The sequence below is a fragment of the Chelonoidis abingdonii genome, chromosome 11 (genome assembly GCF_003597395.2).
Source record: "Chelonoidis abingdonii isolate Lonesome George chromosome 11, CheloAbing_2.0, whole genome shotgun sequence".
Classification (NCBI taxonomy): Eukaryota; Metazoa; Chordata; order Testudines; family Testudinidae; genus Chelonoidis; species Chelonoidis abingdonii.
Window position 1 is genome coordinate 23,064,841 of NC_133779.1, and position 21,441 is coordinate 23,086,281.

General features: G+C 52.2%; 1 protein-coding gene across 1 annotated transcript in view; it reads left to right on the top strand.

Moving 5' to 3' along the window:
- The first annotated feature begins 709 nt into the window (after positions 1 to 709).
- The window catches only part of CHD3 (chromodomain helicase DNA binding protein 3), a 60,459-nt gene continuing 39,727 nt past the window's right edge, over positions 710 to 21,441 (top strand). The window contains 4 exon segments of the mRNA XM_075071348.1: positions 710 to 1,389; positions 15,886 to 16,004; positions 16,645 to 16,818; positions 19,587 to 19,711. Of these exon segments, the coding sequence (XP_074927449.1) occupies positions 1,185 to 1,389; positions 15,886 to 16,004; positions 16,645 to 16,818; positions 19,587 to 19,711 (623 nt within the window). The 5' untranslated portion in view covers positions 710 to 1,184.

Consider the following 21,441-nt stretch of genomic DNA (forward strand, 5'->3'; position numbering starts at 1 on the left):
GCTGGGGGAGGGGGGGAATCTCGTTCTTTTTTTGTTTTTTTTTTAGTGAGTGTGTGTGGAAAACCTTCATGAAAAAGATATCAAGGAAAAGACAGAGTTAAATCCATCCCCACGACGCACTTCAACGAATTTGGACCATGCATTTAAATTCTCCCCCCCTTTGGTTCTTCTTCTCTTGCCTTTAGCCTAAAGAAAGAGAAAGAAAGAAGAAAAAAAAATAACCACCACTCCCTTCTGAACTATTTAAAAGTAAGAAAGGAAGAAAAAAAATGAGAGGCCCCCCCTTCTCTTGTCTCTTGCATGAACTAGTAAAGCAGGCAAAAAAAATTATATATATATGTATGGTGTTACTAGTATGGAACTAGTTAACCTTTAACAATTTATGCTGATGTCACACTGAGCATGAGTACTGATTAATCCCAGCCTTTTCTGTCCCCCCCCCCCGGAAAATATTTTTATTGAGGGAGGTGGGGGGGAAGTATAAGAAAAAAGAAATAATTTAGAGCAGCCATCTTTGTTTTATGCAGAAATCTTTCTCTTTCAGTTCCCCCCCAGTGCCAGGAATATACAAATATTGTTCATCTATGCAATGAGCTGAGAGATTCAAACAAGCAACAATAAGGAGAAAAATCAAGGGGGGGGAAAAATCTTTTTGTTGTTCTGTCTGTTTTGGATTGATTTCGGGGGGGGGCTGTTTTTTTTTTGTTAACCTCAAGGAAGAGGTGTGTGTGTGTGTGGTGGTGGGGGGGGTTGACTTAAAAATCAAGCCAGCCATTTTGTTTTTTTTTTTTTCAATAAAGAAAGGAGGGGGGGATTTTTTTCCCCTTTTTTTCCCTCCTGGGGGGGTCTGTTTTAAAAATAATTTAAGGGCGGCCATTTTTGTTCCTTGCTCTTGTGGCAAATATTATGCTGAGCTGCCCCCTCAGAATTTAAATATATTTTAAACCTCTCTCTTCCTCTCCCCCCCCTTTTATATTTTTTAAAGGGGGGGAGGGGAAAAAAGTTAAAGAGTTTTTTCCCCTCTCTTTTTTTTGAATTCATGGGACTTTTTCATGCAGTTTTTTTTTTTGTGACTGAGGTGATCTGAAGGGGGGGGGAAGAGGATTTTTGTGTGTGGTGAAGAGGGGTTGTTCCCCCCCTTCTCTCTCTGTGTGTGTCCCTGCCCCCCCTCCCCCAGCACCACCATGGCTTCCCCTCTGAGGGAGGACGAGGAAGAGGAGGAGGAGATGGTGGTGTCTGAGGTGGAGGGGGATGAAGAAGAAGAGGAGGAAGAGGAGGAGGAAGAAGGAGCAGGGGACAACAGCCCAGGCGACATATTCCCGCCTGCTGCTACTCCACTGGCACCAGCACCAGCAGCATCAACTCCACCAGCAGCCGCGGCTCCTCCAGGTAAACAACCCCCCCTTCCCCCCGAGCCGGGCGCCAAAACAACCCCCCTTTCCCTTCCCCCCTCCAACGGCTTTCGAACTTTCGGGGGGGGGGGGCATTGTTTGTAAACAACCAACGGCTGTGGAACGTTGGGGGGCCGAGAGTTCCGACTTCCGAGGCTTCCCCCCCGCCATGCGCGCACCGCTGCCCAACGGCTTTGGAACGTTGAGGGGCCGAGAGTTCGCAGCACCCTCCTCCCCCCCCCGCTGCCCAACGGCTGTGGAACGTTGAGGGGCCGAGAGTTCACCCCCGCCCTCTGCGCCCGAGGCGCGCGCGGCCGCCGCTGCCAGAGGGAGTTTCCAGCCACCACCCCTTCATTTTGTCCGTTGCGGGCAGGTTTCGCCGTCATGGCGGTGCAATGCGTTTGGAGCGGGGTTGTACCCGGGTAGGATTTGGAATTAAGGGGCCGAGGTTTTCTAGCGTCTGGGCGCCAAGGCTTGGAAGGCGGGGGGCGAGAGATTTCTGTGCCGGCGTTCTTCGAGTAGATGTACGTTAAGCTTTGATGTTGCTCCCCCCACGAGTTGTCGTGGGGTGCTTCTATGGAGGCTTTCTCAGTAGAGAACGGTTACCCCCCCCTCAAATGTGGGGTGGCCCTGATTGCTTGGCAAACCAGACCCCCCCCCTTACCCTCCTCATTGAAGCCCTGGGTGCTGTCAAAGGCTGCTCTCCCCCGCCGCGCCCCTTCCCTGCTCCTGTGAGGTGGTGAGCAGCCCCGGGGTTACATGGGAGTTGAGGGGGGCAGTTCTGGCAGTGGCGGTGGAGGAGCAACATGATGGGACTGCTGGAGTCAGTGGGGAGGGGGGCGGAGGAGTGGGACAGGGCTTATGGGGTCAGCGTGTTCTTGGCAGGGGGAAAGCTTGGCACCAGACGGGTAGGACCAGGCCCGCTGGGCGTTGGTGGGAATGTGGGATGATTGGTGCCTGGCGGGCAGGATGGGGCCTGCTGGGTGTTGGCAGGAGTGGGGGGGTGATTTGCCCCAGTGGGCAGGATGGGGCCCGCTGGGCATTGGGAGAGGAGGGTGCTGGGTGCAGGATGGGGCCCCGTGCTTAGTCAGCAGATAGGGAGGGCCCCTGGCAGACAGGACAGGGCACGTGGGGTCCGTGAAGGGAGGTGGAACCTTGAGGGACCGGCCGATGGCATTTGCCAGTGGGCTGGGAGAGCGCTTTGGTGCCCTTCAGGATCAGATCAGCTGGAACGAGGTGGCATGGGGGTTAGTAAACTGCGGGGCGTGGCCTGCTGGCATTAGGGGCGTTAGGTGGCATTTGGCTCTCTGACTAGTGGTGGTCTCTAGGGGATGGAATCTCAGGGTGTAGGGAGCAGATGGGGCCAAACACCCAACCTGACTCAGTGCCCTGCAGGATGGGGCACCCCGGGTACGGTGCAGGGGAGAGCATTGGACTCTGTGCAGGGCGAGGACGTATTGGGAGTGCAAGTGGCTCCGCTGTCCAAGGGACGTGGCCACAGTGGTTACCTAGATCTGTGTGTGGTGGGGGTCAGTAGCCACAGCTTGTGTGGAGGGGACTTCGCACGCCTCATGATAGAGTTACTTCACCTGTGATGGGAGTAAAGGGTGCCTTAGGAGATGGGGCCAATTGACCTCAACAGGAGTGGATGGGGTCAGGGCCAGGTTGGCGAGCGGAGGGTGAGGTGAGGACAGGGCTAATGGGATGTGGTGGGAGTGGACGGGGTCAGGGCAAAGTTGGTGATGACAGGAGCGGAGGGTGACATGAGGACAGGGTCAATGGGCTGCGGTGGGAATAGGTGGGGTCAGGGCCAGGTTGGCGATAGCGGGAGCGGAGGGTGACGTGAGGACAGGGTTGATGGTGAGGTGAGGACAGGGTCAATGGGTAGTAGTGGGAGTGGATGGGGTCAGGGCCAGGTTGGCGATAGCGGGAGCGGAGGGTGAGGTGAGGACAGGGTTAATGGGCTGTGGTGGGAGTGGATGGGGTCAGGGCCAGGATGGCGATGGCGGGAGCGGAGGGTGACATGAGGACAGGGTCAATGGGCTGCGGTGGGAATGGGTGGGATCGGGGCCAGGTTGGTGATAGCGGGAGAAGAGGCTGAGGTGAGGACAGGGTTAATGGGCTGTGGTGGGAGTGGATGGGGTCAGGGCCAGGATGGCGATGGCAGGAGCGGAGGGTGACGTGAGGACAGGGTTGATGGGAGTAGATGGGGTGAGGACCAGGTTGGCGATGGTGGGAACAGAGGGTGAGGCGAGGACAGGGTCAATGGGTAGTAGTGGGAGTGAACGGGGTCAGGGCCAGGTTGGTGATGGCGGGAGAAGAGGGTGAGGTGAGGACAGGGGTAAGCGGAAGGCAGGGTAGTTGGTGGGGTCAGGGCCAGGGTGAACATGGAGTGGACCTTTCAGGACAGGTTCGTTAGCCTTGTTCGGTGCCTCATGTGACACTTCCGTGTTTTGTGAGTTTACCTTGACTTCAGTTGTTGCTCTAAGACCCGTCCGTATTCCCCCTGTATAACTGATACGCTCCCTGTTCTGTGGCACCCATCAACTTGGTACTGGAGTCCTGCATGGTTTAAAAAGCAAATTTTAAATGTCAATTAAATCAGAGGGATGTAACCAAAGGCTCTTGTTCCTTAAAAAAATGTGGAGTATTTTGCTGCCGCCAGACAAATCTCTACCCAGATTCGCTTCAATTTGCTCTCCTTGTAAAGAAAACCTCAGGCGTATGGGGGGAGGAAGCTTAAGGATTTGGAGGAGCAGGGAAATAAGGAAGTGTGGGCGTAAGATGGCACTCGTTTCCCTCTCCCTTTATGCTTGCCGTAATTATTATTTATTTCAATTACAGTAACACATGGATGCCCTAATCATGGATCAAGGCCACTTTGTCCTAGGCTGTGGGTACCTGTCTTACAAATAGGTGATCTGTCGCCAGAGTTTACAATCTAAGGCTTCAGTCTTGCAAAGACTTGTCATTCGCCATGCGTCATGTGAAAGACGTGCAAGTCTTTTGCCTTCCTCTAAATGGACAGTCTCTGCCCCAATCCTATTTATTTTCAGCAGTAGGGTCTTTCCGCACATTGCTTGGTCATAATGATCAGTGCGTAGAGAGAGCAAAATATGCTTATTAGGTTCAGCCTTGTAGGTAAAGGATTTGTGACTTGAAAAAAAAAAGTGTGTGTGTGTGGGGAATAAAGCCAGCATTTTTCTGTCACCAAATTTGATTTCCAGGTTCGCAAAGTCACTTTGCTTTCTCTTGATTTAATAAATGTGTTAATTTTAATGTTGGGCCGGGGGAGTTATTTATGCCAGTGGAAAGACTGCTGTCTCCACCGACCTTTTTTCTTAGCATTCCCTGAGTGACTGAAACACGCTATAGTTACGTATATAAAAAACATATTCGGTAGTTTTGAAGCGCTGGGTGTCTGATCTTGGAGACACTTGGGTGGGTAGCTTTGCTCATGGAAGTAGTCCCATTGACTTCAGAGTGTCCGTCAAGTTCCTTGTGCTGTGTGTTACATTATGCCCAGAAGATGTGTGGCTTGAGATCTGCGTTCAAATCCTGCCTCTGCCACTGGCTTTGCTAGGTCACCTTGGGCGAGCCTCTTCCCCACCTTGTGCCTCGGTTTCTCCCTCTGTGAAAAGAGGCTAAAGATACTGTTGACCTGCTTTGGAAAGCGCTTTGAAATCTACTGAAGCAAATAGATGAGAGCTGGGGATAATTATTATATGAGAAAGTAGAGGAAAGCTTATGGGAGGAAAGATTTGCAGGTTTACGACCTAACAGGTGTGGCTAATTTAAAGAAAGGCAAAGATGATTTGCCATTGTGAATACCGATTAAAAAAAATTAACACTGGAGAGGGAGAAAAACTATCACTTTATTTTCTCTTGATCAAGAAAACCCACTTTCAGTAAAAAGGAAAAGAAATGTGTGTGCGTGTGTGTGTGCGCGCGCGCATGCACGCACACATTTGTTTTTGTTTTTAAGCCTCAGGATTTAAAATAGTCTCCTGTTCCCTGCTTCTCAAAATGGTCAGAAATCTATGTTTCAGTTTTAAAAGCAGCGTTGCTTCATCATGAAAGCGGTGTCCCTCCTTCCCCTCAATCTTTAAATCCGCCTCCCGATTGGCCACCTGTAACACCGAGATGCTTAAGTGAAAGAATCCAGAATCGTTCATAAAATGACTGTATGGCTTTTTATTTATTTGCATTCAAGTACAGGGTGCTGAGCAGAGATCAGGGCTGCCTTGAGGTAGGCCTCGATCCTGCAAGGCTTTTCAGCATTTATGATGAAAATCCTGGCTCTGTTGAAATCAGTGAGGATTTTGCTTTTGTCCTCAGTGAAGCCAGAATTTCAGCCCTAATTTTTTGGCTTCCAACTCCTCCAGATCGGGAAGGTAGAAGATCACAAGTTGATAGTTTTTCCCAGAGCCCTCCCTTTCCTGAAAACATCCGAACTTTGGTGCTGATTCTGGAAAGACTTAAACGCGTGCGTAACGATGTGGACAGCTCAAGTCGCTGATCGAAGCGGGACTCCTTGTGTGATCAGAATTAAGTACTTGATTCAGTCTTCGCAGGATTGGGTACCCGCAGGGTGTAACACCGTGGTGCCCATTTTGGACACTAGTTTAAGAAGCAAATCAGATCACTAAAGTTGGCAGGAAGGCGCTTTGTAATTACTCCCCCAAAATAAGTAGTATTTCCACGTAAAACAACCAAATGGACATTCTTATGGGTCCTGAGAAACGCCGAACATGTTTAGCCCCTGATCCTGTGTTTGATGACGGATGCAGCTGGAGGATTGGTTGCTTTCCAGCATGAAATCTCTTAGAACGTAGCTGTCCCCTCTCCTGAATAGGGCACTGGGAACGCTTCCAGGTTTCCTTGGCAAGAGTTTTCCTCATATTGGTCCTAAAGCGGCGGCTGCTTTGCCATCTCCTGTTGATCCAGCTCATCGTCTGAAATTCTGGAAGTCCCAGTAACCTACCTACTCCTGCACCGGGTCTCTGATCTCTCCCAGTACCCCTGCCAGGGGCATTTCCTTGTCAGGTGCTGTCCCTGTGGATTTATACCTGATAACAGACTATTCTCTGAGGGCCACATTTGCAAAGGGGCTCTGCATCCTACCTGGGAACAAGGGGGAACAGGTGGGCATTATGCACTTCTGAAAATCTGTCTGCTTCAGTCAGTTGCTTAACGGGGGACCTAATCTCCCTCGGAGCCTGCATTTCATTTGGCAGAGTTCCCGAGGTGCATAATCCCTCCCTGACTGGCGAATTTCTACCTTGGGGACAATGATTTTTAAAGCCACTGTTAAAAATAAGAAGGACTTGTTCCCCTGCCCCAGTGGAAATGGCTTCCCCCACCTCGCCTCCGTTAACTGCCGGAGATAAGGGATCTCTTCTTGATTTGCTTGTCTTTTGTTTAAATTTAAATATGCAAGTGGGGTGGAACAGACATCTGTAGTGAATGAGATGGAGATTCTTGAGTCTTTCTTTGTTTCTGGTTACAGTGAAATAACTCTTGATTTCTGGATTTAGTTAAATCCACATCCCCGCCATCCCTTGTCGCGTTATATAATATCTATGTGTGTGCACGCATTTTATTTTTATATTTTAAATTTTTTTTCCAAGGTAGGGAGTGAAAATGTCACGTGTGTGGAAATTTCTAGTTGATAGCCTGCCAAAATACCCATCTCGGCTGCNGGGGGGGGGGGGGGGGTGGTAGAATCTGAAAGGGGTGAGGGGAAAAAAAAAGAAAAGATTGATGGCAGGATTAGAAATTGACGGGATTGAGGGACGGTAAGGATGCCCTGCGGCCTGCCCTGCTCCCCTCGGCTTTGTGAATTACATCCCAGCGGGAACTGAGCGGCAGCGGGATGCAACCAGGTGATTCAAACCCAGAGGGCAGAAGAGATAATGTGGTATTGTCAGAAGAAATGGGACACAGGCAGATGCGAGATGCTGCTGCTTAGACAGGAGGGGCTGGCGGCAGGAATCTAGGCGGGGAGGGTGCGAAGGCAAGTCCACCCTGTTGGCTGTGCCTCCGTTTTTATTAGAATTATTATTTTTTTTCATTTTGATTTGCAAGGCAAAAGAGCTGGTGCTGTCAGCGTACGGTGTGTGTGCACGCCTGCGGGTGTGTGTGTGTGTGTGTGTCAGAGGGCTGGGTTGTCATTTCTAACCTAGCAAGGCACTGCCTGTCGAGGTGACTGGCATCATCTGGCAGGTCATTCCTCTCTGTGCTGCTGAGTTCATGTTTGCCTTGCAGCTGGCACAGGGGTTTGGCCGATGTTTCTCTCCCGCAGCCAGCCTGCGGTGTGAAGCTGCCAGAGGATTATTAGATGAGGGTAGGTGGTCGGCAGGCTTCTACATAAACCAGTGCATTTGTCTTGTTTTCCCTGAGGTGTTTTTTTCCCCTCCCTCCCCCCGCAGGCCAGGGAAATCCATTATCTTCTTTTGTAAATCCAGGCTCACGAAGGCCTCGATCATCCAGCAGGTGGGACTCACTCTGATGCTTTGTTAGTTCGGGGCCCGCGGGTGAAGACGTGGCAGTGTGAATTTAGATCTGGCGAAGGTATTAGTTTGGGATCCCGGAGAGGACAGGTACAGTAGGTTCAGTGTGCTTAATCTGTGACCTAGAGGGACCCTCTCCGGGAGCTTGAGCCATGACCCCGTTTAGTGCTTGACCTCTGTCAAAAGACAGCCAGTTAGTGCCAGCTGTGATTTATGCGGCTGCCTGCTCCCCGGGGAGCCAGGCTAAGAACCCGCCAGCTTGTTACACGGGTAGGGTCACTGAACAGCCGTCAGATAACGACATGGGCTTGATTTGGACGGATGAGCTCGATGAGAAAGGCTCTGCGTGCCGGGGATGGAACTCCCGAGTCAGGAGACGGATGCGCTGGTGTCACTTGTGCAAACTCTGGAGTCTGATCCTGTCCATCCCGGGCATGGATTTGGAGCAATCAAATTTTTGAATTGCTCCGCTTGGCTTCGGGCATGTAACCTACTGGTCTGCGCTCCAGCTCCGGGGTCCGCTCCAAAGTCCTGTTCGCCGGGGCCTGAGCCCCTTACAAACATCCTGAAGGCTCTGTGGGGCAGGGACATGTCGTTATCCCCAAAACCAAGGGCCACATGGATCGAAGGCCAGATGTTTTTTGGTGCCAAAATCCCATTAATTCCAAATACCTGTAAAAATCTGGGTCTCGGGTGACTTAGCCAGGGTCGTATCAGAAGTCCGTGTTGGGAATTGAACTCAGATCTTCCGAGTCGTAGTCAAAAGCTTTACCCGCAAGACCCTCCTTCCTCTGCTTAAACCTAACTTTTAGGGGTCTTTCCTGTAAAGTGCCGAGGGCCCTTGGCTCATGGCAGGAAGTGCTCCCTGATCAAGGTGTACGGCGGGGAGTTGGGGCGCTTGGAGCTATGGAACAGTTTGAATCCAGCCCAGGTGCCATTGGGGTGGGCTTCCCAAAAGGCCGGGTATCCACCAGTGGCATGCAGGGAAACGCGGACTCACCTCTCCGTTGTTCCCAAGTGTCTCAGTTTTTATTTAAAAAACCCCCAACTCTATCGGGGAAGGGAAGGGGACAAACCTTGACAGTGTGAGGTGAGTGTAACTGATGCCAGGATGCTTCCTGAATTTGCGAAGAACCTGCGCCCATTGATCTGAGAGAGGGGAGCTGCCCCAAGTGCAAATGACACTGCCTTCTTAGCATATGCACAACGTGCTGCAGGTGGTGGGTGACCAGGATTCATCACCGAATTTGGTCCGGTGGTTGGCTCCTAAGCTTCCTCAGCCCAGGGAGCGTGTGGTGGGAATGGTGATCCATGCCCCCCAGTGACACCACTGGAGGGGCAGCTCATTTAGGGAATGGATAGCTCAGTGGTTTGAGTTTTGGCCTGCTAAACCCAAGGCTGTGAGTTCAATCCTTGAGGGGACCATTTAGGGATATGGGGCAAAAATCTGAGGATTGGGCTTGCTTTGAGTAGGGGGTTGTACTAGATACCTCCTGAGGTCCCTTCCCACCCTGATATTCTATGATTCATTCCTTTATGACGGACGTACAGCAGCCCGTTGTGTGAAGCGAGTGCAGCGTTCTCAAAAATCCCACCCGAGTGCCTATGTCAGACGAAGTGGTTGTAATGCCTCTTCTGGCCTTCAAAACTTGACTCTGGGGCCCCATCGCTGGCCGTCCCTGTGTTGAGGCCTGGCTGGGTTGTGCCTGTGTCTGTCTGCTAATTACTTTCTGTCTCCGGGGCTGCCAATCTGGCAATTTCACTGACACCAGATTAAAAAGATCAAAACCCCATCGCCCTAGGTGTGTGGAATTTGGCTGAGCGTTGGCGGCGGCTGGGATTCTGGTCTTGCTGGTTTGAGCGCGGGTTTTCTAGAGGCATCGCTGGCTGTTCTGCATTAGTCACGCTCTCCAGTCAAGCTGGTGGAGAAATGGCTTGCGGGGGGGAGAAGGAACAGGACGAGGCGTGAGAATGGCTGTCTAATTGCTGTTCAGCTGGCTGTCTTGTGACATTAGCAAGGCCCCATTATGTCTGGCCTCCCTCAGCTAATCAGAGCATCTGCGGAGGAGAGCAGACGGTTAAACAGCTGTCCAAAAAAAGGCGCAGAGGGACCCACTGACACTAGTGGTGCGATTCCCGGTTGACATCGGGGTGAGTGAGAAGAGAACAGGGTGCGTGCTGCACCCCACAAGCTGTCTTTTTTGCTGGTATGCTGAGGATGGTGCTGCAAATCCTCAGCTCCTGGAGTCATGTGATTAGGTGAGACTTTCAGCTGTGGTTGTTTGAAAATAGCAAGCTGCGACCTCTCTGGGTTGTGGGGGAAAGCTTGAAAACGTAAAACCAGGGGAGTAGGGGGGAACCTGGGATTTATTATTAATTTTTTAAATCTCAGGCTGTGTTTTTTTTTTTTTTTTATGTCGACCTCATGATTTTCTTTGCGGCCGGACTCATGGCTTTTGAAGGCTTTGGCTTGGCAGCGTCCAATGGATTAAAAAAAAAAAAAATCCCCTTTTCCCGAGGTCTGGCTTCTGTCATTCATACTACCCTGAGCCACAGACGAGAGAGCCAAAATCTCTTTCCTCTGCTCTTCGGCACATAACTCAGAGCTTTGCTTGTTTCAAACCGCCGTCGGCCTTGCCAGGATCCCGGTCGTTTGACATTCGATAGCTGCTCCGAGGTGATTGACTCGGGGGTTTGCTGCTACTGCCTTCGCTGGATGTGGTCCGTTTGGGCTTTAGTCCCGTCAGATCTCACAAGCTGGGTAGGACTCTGAGGACTGATGGGAACGGTTCACTTCCTGTCTCAAACTCTGACGCAGTGTCACTTGGCTCCACCCTCTCTGAGGTGGCTGAATTTTGGTAAAGCAGGGGAAACGACGATGGAGCGTTAAAGCTTCAAACTGTGAATGTCTTGTCAACAAGGCAGGCATGTAAGTTACCATCGGGTCTGCCATGGTGCTGGTTTTTTTGGGGATTCTTCACACTCCTGGCTTGGATTTGCAGCGGGTCCCTCGGCTGACTGCCTTGGAGAGACCTGGAGATTTCTTGGAGTTTAAGGCCGAAGGATCATCTACTCTGACCTCCAGTGATATCACTTGGTTGCACCTGTAGTGAGCCTGATGACTTTAGTTAGACCAAAGCATCTAGATGTTGTGTTAGCAGAAGCATTGTAAGCCAGACACCGGAAGTAATTTTCCGCCCTTCTCCGCGCTGATACGGCCTCAGCTGGAGTGTTGTGTCCAGTTCCGGGCGCCGCATTTCGGGAAAGATGTGGACGGATTGGAGAGAGAAGAGCAACAAAAATGATGAAAGGTCTAGAAAACATGAGCTGTGAGGGAAGACTGAAACAATTGGGTTTGTTTAGTCTGGAGAAGAAAAGACCGAGAGGGGACATGATCACCGTTTTTCGAGTACATCAAAGGTTGTTACAAGGAGGAGGGAGAAAAAATGTTCTCCTTAACCCCTGAGGATACGACAAGAAGCAATAGGCTTAAATTGTAGCAAAGGCGGTTTAGGTTGGACATTAGGAAAACTTCCTGTCAGAGTGGTTAAGCTCTGGAATAAATTGCCTAGAGAGGTGGTGGAATCTCCATCATTGGAGGCTTTTAAGAGCAGGTTGGACAAACACCTGTCCAGGATGGTCTAGATAATAGTTAGTCCTGCCACGAGGGCGGGGGACTGGACTTGAGGACCTCCCGAGGTCCCTTCCAGTCCTGCGAATCTACGTTCAGGAGACAAACTGGCAGAGAGCAGAAGAGACCAAGGTGCCCCCAATGTCTGAGTCTCCTGTGATACTAGGTGAGATTTGTGGCCAGGTGATCCCGGCAAGCAATCTGCAGCCCCTACCACTGCAGAGCTTGCCCCCGCTGCATCCCGGTCCCCGCTGATCTGACCTGGTTGGGGGGATGGTGGGGGGACAAATTCCTTCCTGAGCCCAAATCTGGGTTGTGCTTTCAGTCCTCCATCCACCCTGATCACCTCAGGGAGACGGGCAGACTGGAATTCCAACCAGACCCTTTGCATCTGATCTTCCCTCCTGGCGTGAATACTATTCTGGGAGAAAAATCATTTTATCCAGAAGCATAACTCCACTTAGGAAGAGAATTCAGTGACACTGAACGAAGGCCTCTTTTTTTATTCTGAACGGTGTAATTTGGTTGAATAGCATAGTTTTCGTTAATCTGGATGAATTTCCCCCAAATCCTAAATCTATATGTTGCTGTGCAGCTGTTGACTTGGAAAAGTGGGCAGCGGTTTGGAAAACCTGCCCTGTGAGTCAGTGTGGAAGGATTCAATTTTTATCGGTGAATGCGGGTAAAGGTCGATTTCACCGTACGTACGCCAAAAAAAGGCCCATAGGTAATCGTTGACATTTATAAATAGGCAGCATAAGAAAAAGTCTGCTTGAGAACTCATTCCAGTTGGATCTGAGGATAGTTCCTTTGTATATTTTAACATGCGATGTTGACAATTTGTGTGTTAATGGTCATAAAATTGATCTTTTTGAAGTGCAGCGTTAACGGTCCTTAAATCAGTGCTCCCCAAACTTTTCCCAGTCACGCCCCCCCCACCCCTTAGCCTGCCTATGCTCCTACCAGGGAGCCGTGGCCAGGAGTAGGGTGGTGGCTGGGGGCAAGGCTGTGGCTGGGGAATGGGGGCAGAGGCGGCGGGTGGGGGGCAGAGCAGGTGGATCAGTTGTTCTCCTTGTCCATTGAAGACAGGATAAGAAGCAATAGGCTTCATTTGAAGCAAGAAAGATTTGGGTTAGATAGCAGAAAAACTTCCTCATTCTAAGCATAGTTAAGCACTAGAACAAGTTTACCAAAGGAGGTTGTAACAACCCTGATCACTGGAGGTTTTCAAGAACAGATTTGACAGTTAGGGATAGACTCATAGAAGATCAGGGCTGGAAGGGACCTCTGGAGGTATCTAGTCCAACCTCCTGCTCAAAGCAGGACCAGTTCCCAACTAAATCATCCCAGCCAGGGCTTTGTCAAGCCTGACCTTAAAAACCTCTAAGGAAGGAGATTCCACCACCTCCCTAGGGAACCCATTCCAGTGCCTCACCACCCTCCTAGTGAAATAGTGTTTCCTAATATCCAACCTAAACCTCCCCCACTGCAACTTGAGACCATTGCTCCTTGTTCTGTCATCTGCCTCCACTGAGAACAGCCGAGCTTCATCCTCTTTGAAACCCCCATTCAGATAGTTGAAGGCTGCTATCAAATCCCCCCTCGCTCTTCTCTTCTGCAGATTAAAGAATCCCAGTTCCCTCAGCCTCTCCTCATAAGTCATGTGCTCCAGCCCCCTGATCATTTGCGTTGCCGTCCGCTGGACTCTCTCCAATTTGTCCACATCCCTTCTGTAGTGGGGGGCCCAAAACTGGACACAAAACTCCAGGTATGGCCTCACCAGTGCTGAATAGAGGGGAATGATCACGTCCCTCCATCTGCTGGCAATGCTGCTACTTATACAGCCCAAAATGCCGTTAGCCTTCTTGGCAACAAGGACACACTGTTGACTCATATCCAGCTTCTCATCCACTGTAACCCCCAGGTCCTTTCTAGGTCTTTTCCAGCCTTAAGGTTCTGTGATGCGTTGGGGCTCGGGTCTACCAGGGAGTAGCTTGCAGGTGTAAATTTGCCTGCCAGATCCTCATATTTTCGCCTAGTGTGAAATTGACATCAGGGTGGGGGAGGGGAGGAGAGGGGGTGTGAAATGACCAGCCGGGCCAGCCTAGAAACCATAATTTCCCTTTATGCGAGGCCCGAACTCATGTCTGCCGCTGTATATTTATTATTTTGCAAGAGAAGAGTAGCGGGTAAATATTGGTTTCACCCTAAAAGCCCTAGTAATGGTGGTTTTCCACAGCTGCATGGGTCAGTAGCATGACCCTGGGGAAGGAATAAATACCATAACGCAGCTGTCTGCCCTTTGGTGAAATAACAGGGTCCTTGGAGTAAATATAGCGTTTAGCCAGGAGGGAGGTTGGGGCGGATTGCCCGGGTGTATCTCTGCTGCTGGAAATCCGTTGCCAGCTGTCAGGAGGATGAAGATGCAGTCTGACCTGGTGTGGAGACGCATGTGAAGGCTTGTCAAGGCTTGAAAGTTAATTTGGAGCAAGGGAGGGTGAGAATCGAAAGCGCTGTCGCTATTCCTGACAGGGAGGTTTGGTGGAACAGCTGTTCCACTCAGTTTCCCTATGTAAATAATCCTTAATAGATAACGTGTGACTCCATCCCTAGGAGTCTTTCCTGGCTTCTCTGTGACTTACGCGGTATTCGAAGGAAACTGTTGGGGCAGGGTGAAATGCCAAAAGCCATTCTTCCTGCAGTACAAATGCCATTACGGAAAGAACATTTCCCAGTTCTTTGCTCCTGACGTCAGTCTTTCTCAGCAGCGTGGGCCGGGAACGCCAAAATTTGCAAGGAGCCCAGTAACTTCATGCAATTAGGACAATGACTCTGAGCCAATCTCATGCTTCAGGGCTCCGGCCAAGTTGCCTGCAGGGGTCAGGAAGGAATTTTCACCCTGATGCGCAATTGGTATCTGGGAGTGGGAGCCACTTTCCCCTGGGGTATCAGAGATCAGTGGGCCAGTGCTTTGATGTGCGAATAATCCGCTTTCTAGCTGCCTGGCTGGTGCATCTGATTGGCCCTTTTGGCCTTAAACTCTAACTGGACAGGGCAGTGGACTGGCATTAGGCCTGGCTCTGCCGCTGACCCGCTGTGCATCTGTGGGCGAGTCATTCCCATACTGGTGCCTCAGTTTCCTCTTCTCTGCTGAGTTTGATTGTAAGCTCTTTGGGGCGGGGACTTGTCACTGATGAGGTGTTTCTGCAGCACCTGGTCTAGCAGGGACCTTGGTCTCAGCTGGGGCCTGCCGATGCTTCCATATTATTGCAAAAAATAAACAAGAGTAACATTCCCTCAAAACGCCAGTCGAGAGGATTGGATGCATTTGCATAATGAATGGCCAGCCGATGGTTTGGAACCACGGTTATCCAGCCAGGTTTGGCTCACTAGCCAGCGGAGCTGCGTCCACGTAAAGCTGGTGAGGGAAAGAAATGGAATTGGGGCCCGTTGTTTTGTTGAAGGCCAGTTAGTTCCTCTAATCTGGCCTGTCCAGCGTGGTCCCGTCAATTTCCCCTGCACTCAGAGAAGTGTCATTTTACCCTTTCACACCGTACAAAAACCAGAGCTCACCCGCCGAAACGCAGAGGCCGCTGGTTTAGTACGAAGAAGAGGAAGTCGGTTTTTTTGCACAACTGATCTGTGGAACTCCTTGCCAGGGGATGTGGAAAAGACCAAAAATATATCTGGTTTCCTCCAAAAAGTTCACGGAGGATAGGTTCATTGGTGGCTGTTAGCCAAGATGTTCCAGGACGCAGCCCCACGCTCGTGGTGACCCTAAACCGTGGGCGTACCAGAAGTTGGGAGTGGTAGAGCGCGGTGGATCACTGCATAATTGTCCTGTACGCTCCCCCAAAGCGCCAGGGGATGGGATACTAGGATACAGCCTTCAGGATTGCGCAGGAGATAATGAATGGGGAGCTAATGTTGATGCCGGCCAAGAGATTCCCTTGGTTCAAACAGTTCGCCCATGGCTCTTTGGCCTCCTGTTCACCTCAGAGGTCCCCGCGCCTCCTCGACATGACGGCTTCGAGCGGCTGCAAAACACGATGAGCCGGGCTCTGAGCCCAGTTCCTCGGGGGCCTGTAATCCGTGCCCGGCAGCCGAAGCAGGCGTGGAGAGCAGATGGCAGCTCCAGGCCCGCGAGACGGCGCGGCTGTAGGCAGGGTCTCTCGGCTTATTAGCACCTGGCCCTGGCTGCTCAGAGGCGAGGATCCTTGGCAGGGCAGATTGTAGGGGAGGGCGAAGAGGGAGCCGGGTGGGGGGGTGAGCCAGACGCGCAGAATCCTAGGGCCCGCTGCCAAGCGGACGCCCCATGCTTGACTTATGTATCTTTTCTCTTTCCCTGTAGATGAAGAAGATGCCGATCTCAGGAACCTGGAGAGCGTCCTGGGGGTCAAGAAAAAGAAAAGGGGTCCCCGCAAGCAGAAGGAAAACAAGCCAGGGAAACCCCGGAAGCGCAAAAAATTAGTAAGCCACCCGTTTGCCGGGCTGCCGCCTTTTCGGGGGCTGGGCGTGTGTGTGTGTGATCTCAGACGGGGAGGGAGCACCGGGGGCAAGGTTGGAGTGGGTTGATCTTGGATGGAGAGGGGAATCGATGCGGGGTCATGGCCCTTTTGGAGCTCGGTGGGCATTGGGGGCCCGATCCTGCTGCCGAGCTGCGTTTGTTGGCCCTGCCTGTCTCCTCAGCCCGGGAAGGCTCAAACCCTTCGCCCAGAGTCTGTTCAGCCTCTTTACTGGGGGCAGCATGTATTGGTGGTGCAGGATTCCTATTCCCAGCTCTGACACTGGGTAACCTAAAGCAAATCACTCCCTCCTTTGCCCCACTGTGCCTCAGTTTCCCCATCTGCAAATTGATGCCGACCTCCCTTGTGAAACTCTTTGAGATCTGCTGATGAAACGCATAACAGCCAGGGCATCTGAGAGATTCCCCCTGAAATCGTCCCAGCCAGTTTGACCAGAGCCGCCAGACAAACCTCCTCCCCCCAAATCGTCCCAGCCGGTTCGACCGGGATTGACATCCGCCCTGTCCCCGCTGGGAGCCTTTGTGCTGGCAGGTTGTTCTCTCGCCAATGAGCTCCCTCTTGACTTTGCCCCTCTCGCCCCTCAGGTGAGCGAGGATGAGTTTGAGTCGGACCGGGAGGAGTTCCGGGAGAAGTCAGAGAGCGGGAGCAGCGACTACGGAGGGGTGGCCAAGAAGAAGCGGCGGAAGCACCGGGAGAAGAAGGAGAGAAAGACCAAACGCCGGAAAAAGGTGGATGGTGATGCAGGCCAGAAAGTAAAGGTACAGAGCGGCGATCCGCCACCCGCTGCTGGCCGAGCTCTCTGAGGTGAAACCCCCCGATGGCCTTCTGCATGTGTAGGGGAAATCATCACCCCAGCTCCCTTGGGTTGGGGCTCTGTTACATGGGCTGGAGCTGAAATTTCTATACAGTGTAAAGCCAGATGGGGCCACCAGGTTTCATAGAATAGAATATAGAAGATCAGGGTTGGAAGGGACCTAGTCCAACCCCCTGCTCAAAGCAGGACTAATCCCCAGACAGATTTTTGCCTCAGATCCCTAAATGGCCCCCTTAAGGATTGAACTTGCAACCTTGGGTTTAGTAGAGTAATGCTCAATCCACTGAGCTGTCCTTCCCCCTAATCCTGGCTAACCTCCTGGCCAGTCACTTCCACCCAGTTACCCCCTCAACTGAGCCCAAAGACCTAACCGTCTCTGGAGACTAACCCGGCAGAGACCGAGCTACCCCCACTGCCTGATTTCCCTGCCCTGGCAGGGGATTGGCGAGGCAAGATGTGCCTGGAGGATCCCAACAGGCGGGCCACCCCCAAACCCGATGAGCCGACGGACCCAGTGTGAACAAGGCGGCTAGAGAGAGGGATTCCCAGAGCTGTGGCGAGAGAGCTTAACTGGATTTTAGCCAGTGCCGTTTGGGAGCTTGCCTCAACTCCTTGCTAGCCCATGCATGCAATGAACGAAGCAGCGGGCTGCGGAAGCGAGCGCAAACGGACGACGTGGTTAGATCGGCCTGGGCTGACAACAGCTTCGCTCTCGATAGAAATTTCTTTGCTAGCAAACTTGTGTCTCAGAATCTCTTGCTTTTTGGCTAATGTTTGGAAAGGGCATAAGGGACATCAGGTGCATAAACTCTGGTAGGCCCTTCAGCGATTCCAAAGCACCTGCCCTTTCTCAAGATAATCCCACTGGGTCCACCCTATTAGCGCAGTTTCCCTCCTCCCTGTTGTTTCTAAGCTGAGTTTGCTTGGGACAGAAATCGCCCCTGTATGAAGCGCTCTGGGACTGCTGTTCTGTTGGAGAAGGTGCAGGGCAAATGGATGGAATTGGGAAATCCCAAATTTTTCACCAGCAAAATGTTGTGGTTTGGGTGAGAATTTTTCTTTCAAAACCACTTTTTTTTCATTTTAATTGAAAATAGTTTGTTCTGATTTTCAGCTTTGGGATTTTGGGGGTTTTCCTTCTTTCACATTTTGATTAACCTTCTCCCTGAGAAAAAGTGGGAAGAACCTACTCCCCAAAATGGGAAATCTGAAAATGGAAAACGGCAATGAAACAACCGTTTTTTAATTGTGACCTAGGACAGGCAGGGAACCCAAGTCCCTAAGTTTGTGTCGGCTACGGCAGGCCCCCGATCAGACACTGGGCAAGTTTCGTCTTCAGACTCATTCAGCTGTCTCCGTTGGCGCTGGGAGGCCGTTCCTGACCCTCCCTTCCTCTGATGGGTATAATTCTGTCTCGGCGCTCCAGCCTCAATTAATCCCCATCTGTTCTGCCAAAAAATGAAGTGAAATTTCTCATTTTGATTTTCCCGACTCAGGAGAAATGAAGCATTTAGTCAGTTTTGACAAAATCACAAATTCCAGTGGGAAGTTTTTCATGTGGAGAAAATTGAGAGTGTTTGAAAAATATAGGTTCAGCGACACCAAAACATTTAACAAATTTGCGTCCGTTTTGCCAAATAGTTTTGGTCCCCAAGTGAAGTAACAAACAAAAAACCCCTGCTGGGTGGGGGGAATGCTGAAAAATTCAAACTGTTTCTAAATGATATTTCATCTGATACACCTCTAGCCCGATATAACGCGACCCGATCTAACACAAATCTGATATAACACGGTAAAGCAGCGCTCCGGGGGGCAGGGCTGTGCACTCCGGTGGATCAAAGCAAGTTCGATATAACGTGGTTTCACCTATAATGCGGTAAGATTTTTTGGCTCCCGAGGACAGCGTTATATCAGCGTAGAGGTGTAATTTTATCGAACAGAAAAGGTAAATAGTGCTCAAAACCGAAATGAAACATTTTGATTTTTTCAGTTGAAAGCGATTTTCTATTTCTTCCTTTCCTGTTGTTTTACTCTGAAAAAATCCAAAATGTTTTTGGGGAAAAAAAAAGTTTGCAAATGAAATGTTTGATTTTTGTTTTCTTCAAAACAACTTTCAAAATTTCCCTTCATTTTATTTTTAAAAAAAAAAATGAAACCTGATGGAAATCGAAACCAATCATTTCATTTCCGGGCGAGCAAAAAGTTGCGTTCGACCCCAAACTGTTGGGTGTTGTGTTTTCGTTTTTTTTGGAGATGCCGAGTATTTTGAAAAACGTTATTTTTGCTCCAAGCCCATCATGGTTCTCCCGTCCCCTGATTTGAAGACTTGCCCATGAACCGGAAAACTGAGAAAGTTCCTGTTGGGCTTAGTGTGTGGTTGGCCAGTCGCTAGACAGGAGGCCGTGCTGCATGATTTGGTAGAACCTTCTGGCTGTGAACGCTATGACTTGATTTTGCTGCTAATTACTGGATCCTTAGCAATTCAGTGTGGACGCTCCATTATATCCTGTCTCTAGCAGGGATGTAGGAGACTGGAAGATCTCTCAGGATTAGGGTCTTTAGGATGCATCTGTGGTGGTTCCTTGGGCTTCCTCTCCATGTGCCAATCCTGGGAAGTCCCCCACTGGGAGGGCAGGGGTGTATCCTCCCCTTTGGATAGGATCCCCGGCAACACCCCCCAGCTGGCTAACGGGGAGCGTTTGGCTTGCTCAGCAGGTAGAGCAGAAATCCTCGGCCCAGCTGCTCATGACCTGGGGGCTGGAAGACGTGGACCATGTGTTCTCCGAGGAGGATTATCACACACTCACCAACTACAAAGCCTTCAGCCAGTTCATGAGGTAAGATCCTGGAGTCTGCGGGTTTCCCATTGAATCAGGCGGTAGGCTGGACAGTGGGTGGCAGCTAAGAGTCAGGACATGCCCCTGCCCTGTCATGTGACCTCAGGTGGGTCCCCTCCTCTCCCTGGGTCTCTGTCTCCCCTCCTACCCATTCGGTGGGGCAGGGTGGTGGTTCTGGGCAGCGCCTGGCATGACGGGGCCCCGATCTCGCTCGGGGTAGGATGAGGGTTTCTGGGCAGCGCCCAGCACGATGGGGCCCTGATCTCAGTCGGGGCAGGATGGGGGTTCTGGGCAGCCCCCGGCGCGACGGGGCCCCGATTTCGGTCGGGGCAGGGTGGGGGTTCTGGGGAGCCCCCGGCGCGACGGGGCCCCGATCTCGGTCGGGGCAGGGTGGGGGTTCTGGGGAGCACCCAAAGCGACGGGGCCCCGATCTCAATGGGGGCAGGGTGGGGGGTTCTGGGGAGCACCCAAAGCGACGGGGCCCCGATCTCGATGGGGGCAGGGTGGGGGGTTCTGGGCAGCGCCCGGCACGACGGGGTCCCGATCTCGCTCGGGGCAGGGAGGGGGTTTTGGGCAGTGCCCGGCACGACGGGGCCCCAATCTCGATGGGGGCAGGGTGGGGGTTCTGGGTAGCGCCCGGCACGACGGGGCCCTGATCTCGCTCGGGGCAGGGTGGGGGGTACTGGGCAGCGCCCGGCACGAAGGGGCCCCAATCTCACTCGGGGCGGGGTGGGGGTTTTGGGCAGCGCCTGGGACGACGGGGCCCCGATCTCGGTCGGGGCAGGGTGGGGGTTCTGGGCAGCGCCTGGCACAACGGGGCCCTGATCTCGGTCGGGGCAGGGTGGGGGTTCTGTGCAGCGCTGAGCTCGTGAGCTCGTTAGTAATACCTAATGGGGGTGCATGGAGCTGCTCTAGAATGTCTCTGTTCTGGCCTTGGGGTGCTGCCCCAGATCTGCCTGCCCTGTGGCTGGGGAGGAGCAGGATGAAAAGGCTCCCCCGATCCCTAAAATATGCCACCTGCTGCTGATCACATCCCTGGACCAAACCGTCGCCGTCTCCCTCTGCCCCAGCCCCCTTGGCTGCAGCTGCCACCAGCAGATCCTGAAGCGGGAGGAGGAAGTGGATCCGGTCTCAGCTCCCCCAGCGCTCGGAAGCACCAGTTGTTCAGGGAGAAGGAACCCCAAGAACACTGATAATGTGTGTCAGTGGGGCCAGGGCTGATTGTCACCAGCTGGGATCTGGCCCCATTGACTCCAATGGAGAGTCGCCCATTGACACCAGCTGGGGTCTTCCCTCTGCTGACCCCCGTCACTCTCCAGCCCGCTGAGCTGGGCCCGGATGCAGATCAGCCAGGAGACACGGGCACTGCCATGCCGTCATTACCCCGATGACGCCCGAGCAGCCCGCCCCCGTCATGCCTGACTCAGCTGGTGTGGGAGCCCGGAGATCCGTGCGGACCTGGGCTGAGCACCCGCTGGCGGAGCCCCAAGAAGCCCAGGAGAACACCGTGGGTAGCGGCCAGCAGAGCTGGCAGGGTTCACACTGACACCCTTGAGAGAGGGAGTTTGTGTCAGCCGGCTGGGGGGCTGGAGTCATATCCTAGTCTTGCCAGGGAGGAACTGCGGCCAAGAAGGCTTCCTTACTGCCTGGCAAGCGGAGAGCACGGCCTGCAGCCGTCCTGGCCACGGAGAGCGAACACCTCCAGCCCTCCCAGAAAACCTGAGCCAGCG